Source organism: Cornus florida, unplaced genomic scaffold (genome assembly GCF_030987335.1).
Source record: "Cornus florida cultivar Cherokee Brave unplaced genomic scaffold, ASM3098733v1 CherokeeBrave_3.0.0_Hap2_Chr06, whole genome shotgun sequence".
Taxonomy (NCBI): domain Eukaryota; kingdom Viridiplantae; phylum Streptophyta; class Magnoliopsida; order Cornales; family Cornaceae; genus Cornus; species Cornus florida.
In genome coordinates, this window is record NW_026775576.1 from 9,607,174 (window position 1) to 9,613,259 (window position 6,086).

Below are 6,086 nucleotides of genomic sequence, written 5' to 3' on the forward strand. Positions count from 1 at the left end.
TGTTCCCTAAGTGATTTATTTATGTGAACAGTTGAGTTATTTGATGTGAATAATTGTTTATTTCCCAACATCTTTACCTATACAGTGCACTTTTTATCTTTCAATTATGCACACTTACAAAACAATGCATATTTTCCAATCAATTAAGTATATACACTAATCAAACAACAAATATGAGAGTTTTACATGTGCAAGAGTTTTACGTGTGCAAAAGGTTAAAGGAGATAAATTGATTTATAGTTTTGGCTAGTTTTCTGCATTGTTTTTCTCAGTTGCAGTTATGTATGTTGGTCATTCGACTGAATGGATCTCGACTTTTGACTTAACCTCTACAAGATTTGATGGATCGGGATATATATATATATTTATATATATACATATATTTGTTTACGCATTACTAATATGTGAATATGATGAAATTCTACTGCTTAGGTTTATTATTATTATTATTATTTTATTTACCAAAAAAAAAACAAACACACACACAATTTTCTGCCATCGCATAGGTCTGCCTCTACATGACCAATAGGATAACAAACTGGGATATGATGGACGTATTTATGCAAGAAACAAGCCTTGTGATCCATTTCAAAATCTTAAAAATTCCCAATTCCGTAACAAGCACATTTTCAAAGTGATATTCCAAAAGAGAAATTTTGTTTTATAGAATAAAAGGTATAATTGGTTGTTTTTCATGGGATTCAAGACCAGAAAGATTATGAACCTCAATCAGGAGAAGAACATAAATTTAGGTGAAAACAACCAACGTTAACTCTCATCAGGCATAATTAATATACCATAACTGCTAGTAGTTTATTATTAATTCATACAAAGAACTGTAATGCCTTCAATTTTTGCGATCTGATGTCCACATCTGCTTCTGCAAATCAAGTTAAACTCGTGGTCTAGTTCTTCTCGTGTACTCTATATATCCACCAGACCAAGTGCACAACTTTATCTCTACTGCTGAGACAGAACAAGGTTAATTAACATGAGAACTAAAATGAGCTGAAAATACTTACTCCAAATACATACAATGTAAAAATTAACAAGTTCTAGATAAAGCTACTGTAATTAATACTTACCCTACAATTTGAAAACAGAATTGATGCAAATTTTCTGAATGGTCATCAATGGGAGGAGCTATCCATGATCAGCACGAAGGTCACAACCATGACGAAAATGGTTAGCACGAAATTAACAGGAGATCTTCGACCACCATTTCTTGTAGGAAGATGGGTAGGAAGTGCGCACTCTTCACCATTGAAGATCACTCTTGTAGGAAAACCATCTCCTTTTGCTACATTTATGCCGGGCGTGTTCTTTTTCAAGAAGGAAATGGTTGTTTGCTGCTTACCGGGCACTCTCAGATTTATAGGATTAGTCCCATTTGTTATTCCCACCAAATAGTTCAATCCCTTTAAACCTTGGAAGAAGATGGTGTTGTTGAGCTTAGGCAACTTTGTACCATTGAAGGAATACACATTTTCATAACCACGAAAAGCCTTTTTCATCTGAATGGCAGTGAACCAGTCTTCAAATGGGAATGCATCCCAGTTGAATAGCGTCATCCTAGCCGTCCACCCCGTATTGAAATCAGTGTCAATGTGCCAGTTAATGCTCACCCCACAGTTATCTGGACAAGGCATTTTTTTAGGGACTTGTTGGTGCTTAAGTGAGGCATAAGCTTTTGCTAGCAGTGTCCGGTTGTCGAAAGGCACAAGAAGAGCTTCCGGAGGGAGAGGCAACGCACGGCCATTGGCATTGCAATGTTTAGTCTCTTGACAGCCACAAGCGCAGGTGTTGCAAGGCACTGCTGCGTCAGAGTAGTAAGCGGAGAAGGTAACACAGCACCGATTGGCCTTAGGCTTAGGCTTGGTAATGTTGCATGTCACTTGCCAAGTTGCAACTGCTGAAGAAGTAGCCGCAAGACCACTTGTGTCCGGGAATTCGGTAGGCTCTACCCTAATCGGAGCACCACATTTGTAGTCGGGATTGAGAACACCGTCGATTTTCCAGTTCATGGGGGGATTAAAGGCGGTCCGGTTCAGGTCAGGAGGCATCTTAAAGACTTGCAATTGGAAGATGGATCTTGCCTTGGTCTCATTCATGGTGGTTGGTAAAATACTCCCATTCCTGCAGCAAAATGGTATTTTTCCTATTTTTTGGTCATTTTCTTTCTCGGGAGGGAGATCGGAGATGACCGGCTTTTTCTGGCAGTTCATGACCGGAGTGAAATCCATGCTCTTGTAGTATTTTCCGGCTGCGCCGTAAATGCACTCAGAGGAGTCCTTTTTGTGAGTGTAAGCTCCTTTCATGCTGTAAATGAACTCTCCTCTCATCCATTCCCAGGTCAAGTTCCAGTGATCAAGACGGCCAAGCGGATGGTTGTTGTCTATGGTTACTTGAGCCATGTAGTTGCCTTCGAATGCTTGTGTTACGTCGTAGGTGAGGGAGAGATCGCCATACTGGCGAGGCATGAATTTTGTTGTAACATTTTTGGGCTTGAACTTTGGATCCTTCTTACAGCAAACAATCATGCCGCTGGCTGTAAATAAGGTTGTTAGATACTCTTAATTTAATTGTTCATCTTTTAATTTTTACATTTGAAAAGTCAAATAAAAATAAATGTATCTTTTCATAAATATATTTTTTTAAAAGTTTTAAATAATTTACACATACACATTCTAATCTTGAAAGGATAATATAATAATTTTTTTAAAAAATAATGTAATAATTGAATATTCTCTTTAAACATTCCTACCCAAAAGGGGTTTTTTTTTAATTATTTTTTTACGAGACACAGAGACTACTATTGCATTAGAAAAAAATAGGCAATGCACAATCAAATCAAATCAAATCAAGTGGGATTAGAAGTGGCCTAGGTAAAAATCACGAACAAATTTCACTATATATGCAAAGAAGAAATGAATTGTACCTACAAGTACTCATACCCTAATCCTAATTAATACAATCTTTGTCTATATTTTAGATTTTTAAGTGTTCTTGATGAAAAAACAAATCCTAATTACATCCTTATATTCCACATTATAATAGAGTCCAGAATCTGCAGAATTAAAAATGGCAAGACAAAAACAAATTTCAGATTCATTGATTTCATTTGTCATCAATTCAATGTAAATGGTGAAAGTTCAAGTAAATAGATGCGCGAGTTTCAAGATTCTAAAATGAAATGACTCCATAATTGAAGTGTTAATGGAATATTCACGAGCACACCTAATTTACAAGAACATACATGCATGCAGGATGGAGAATTAATACTTACGATTTTTCTTTGGTGCGGGACACTTGAACCCCTCGTTTTCAAGCCTTATAGTCTTGGGCAACGGAGTGGCGGAGGGGGACACCCCAAACTGCGTTCCAGTCATCTCTATCTTCACCGACATCTGTTCGAAATCCCCGGCGGTATCAATAGCCGTCTTCAAATTGGTCTGTGGGTATCCAACAAGGTGGGTTCCATTCCCGACTTTAGCCGGGAAGCCATCCCCGTCCACCACAGAAACCCCCGTAGCCGACACCAGTATCTCGTCGTGCTGGAACCCTATGAACATCTTCCAGGCCTTGAGCTCGTCTGCCCCGGCGTTTACGATCGTCGCCGTGGACTTGAATTTCCATGCTTGTGCAGATACGTTCTTCACAAGAGGGTATTCCTTCTCTCTCGACTCGAAGTTATATGAAAGGAAGATGCCATTGCAATTTTCTTGTTCTGGTGGTGGTGCAGGTGGCGCAGGCGGTGATAATGAGTCATCGCCGTAATCCTGAGCGTTACATGTCTGGATGCTAAAACAAAACAAGACCAATAATAATGCAGCAATGGTAGACACCACCTTCCAAGGTATTTTCATACCTTTACTTGGAATGGTAATTGTCATACACAATTATATCTATATATATGTGTGTATATGTAGATATATTTGTTATAGAGAAAGATGGGGAAATATTAATGGAGGAAAAAGAGAGAATTGTTTCTGTTCATCACCAGCCGATGCCAAGGCACTCGGCAAGGAGGTGATGAGAAAAAATGAAGAGAGTGAAGAGAAGAAAAAGGTTAGAGAGTGCCATACTTTGAAACAGGCTTATAATAGAAAGAGAAAATGGTTAGACCTTGTCAGCAGAATTCTCTTCCTCTAGTTTTACCGGAGGATTCGGGAGTCAAAGAGAGTCACAAATGAGATAGTAATTAGTTAATTTTCTGGTAAAAAGGCAGGAAGGCTGTAAATAGTGTAGGAAGGACATTACAACAATTGTTGATACCTAGCTTCCATTTAGTTTCCTCTTACCACATGGATAGTGTACGTAGTATTTTTCAATTCACAAAGTTTATATGGCGAGTTAAAAGAAATATTTGAATGATATGTGGCATTACTTCTGGAAGAAATGTTTGTTATTTGGAGAATCCAACCTATTGCATTTTTACTCATATTTCTAATTAAATTTCGTGGTAAATAACTCTCAGCTAATCTTTTTTAATGCTTCCATCTACTGCCACTCTATATTGAATACAGATTATTATTTTTAAAAGTAACAACAACTTCTACTAATTAATCAAAAGGCATCGTCTTATTAATTTTTCAATTTTATTTTATTTTTTTCTAAATGAGCTATGTATTCAAAGAGGGAACAATAAAGTGTTAGGGAAATGGAAGTTTTAGAAAATTTTAGGGGATTTTTAACTAAAGATCTTGATTCATACGTAGAGACAAGTTTTATACATGAAGAAAATGATGATCCATTCATCTAGAGTTAATAAATTTACATCAAGGTTTAAGTAAACCTTAAATCTCTGATATAAAGTGAATGTTCTCACTTATAGTAGATTCCTTAGTTATATGCCTCTTCCGTAGACCGGCTTCCATCTTCTTGGTAGTGATCTTACCTTTAGGAATCATCCATATACCTCCATGAATGGCCTTGGAGAGCTAAGCTTGTGCGAACCTCCATTACATGAAAACACTAACCCTAAAATTTTAAAGAGAGAAATATTTTTTCTTATCTTCCAAAAATAATGCACAAAGGCATAATTAAAATATACATGGACCCCATATATATATAGTCAAAATAAAAATGAAGACAATATATTTCTCAATGTCTAAAATTCATGTGATATCTCAAATCTAATGGGCCTCTAACATCAAGTTGGGCTATTGGTGAGAATCCCTTGAACTTATTATTTTCTTAGCTACCATGAATTAATAATTGGTCTAGTCCATTATACCATAAACCCAATTCAAGTAATTCATAAACCGATTTCTAATCCACTAAAAGAAATTAATTGAACTCCAATTAAATAGTAAATAACATCTAAGTCAATGCTGCATTTTAACCCCTCTATACATAATTAGTTATCGGATAAGTAAAGCCATCAATCCGGCTATTAAATTAATATATTTATTTCGGTACCTTTGATTATTTCTAACTTGATCACAATAAACATTTGTTTGACAAAAATAATAATTTAGTAAATAAATACATTAAAAATTATTTTGTCTAAAACATACGAAGGATTTCAAATTTACTTTGTGATCAACCATAATCAATACAAAACAAATACGAGTAGGAATGATGCAAATATTAAGAATATAATACTCAAACTATTAATTACATAACTACCCAAAGTGCCGGTATTTGGATTCCAAAGAATTTGCCGAACAAATCAAAGTAATTACTAATTAATAAAAGAGTATATACTTCTCTCATACTTAAGAGTCAAATACCATGACAGTAATAGGGAGAAATTGCATACAACGGCTCTCACAATATCTCTCAACCTAACGCGAATCCGGTTCAAGTTTTAGTTAATTAAGAGTCCATCCTTAATTACCGACTCTGAACTATTTATGATTACTATTTATGTTCATGTATTGATCGCCATTACATACATATAAATATCTCTTGCAATCAAGTAGACACTATCAATTCTATAATGAATCGAAACACAATACATTGAATTCACCAATTGTATAAAGTATAAATATATCATTTTAGGTTTGCAAGAAACATATTTCACTTTAATCCAAATAGAAATTTGTTATACTAGGGCATAGAAATCCCAACAATCTCCCACC

General features: G+C 35.6%; 1 protein-coding gene across 1 annotated transcript; it reads right to left on the bottom strand.

The window, feature by feature from the left end:
- Positions 1-794: 794 nt before the first annotated feature.
- Positions 795-4,002, bottom strand: LOC132314791 (COBRA-like protein 10). Its single transcript, XM_059813610.1, has 3 exons — positions 3,287-4,002; positions 1,086-2,548; positions 795-963 (listed from the first exon to the last, which is right to left on the bottom strand). Exons 1-2 carry the CDS (start codon positions 3,891-3,893, stop codon positions 1,131-1,133), a joined length of 2,025 nt encoding a protein of 674 aa, XP_059669593.1. The 5' UTR covers positions 3,894-4,002; the 3' UTR covers positions 795-963; positions 1,086-1,130.
- Between the last annotated feature and the right edge of the window lie 2,084 nt (positions 4,003-6,086).

What these genes read in the sequence shown, in the direction of transcription:
- LOC132314791 (XM_059813610.1), bottom strand. Translation starts at nt 3,893, where the DNA reads ATGACAATTACCATTCCAAGTAAAGGTATGAAAATACCTTGGAAGGTG. An exon ending in TCCCGCACCAAAGAAAAATC is followed by an intron (nt 2,549 to 3,286) that starts GTAAGTATTAAT and finishes CCTTATTTACAG; the next exon opens with CCAGCGGCATGATTGTTTGC.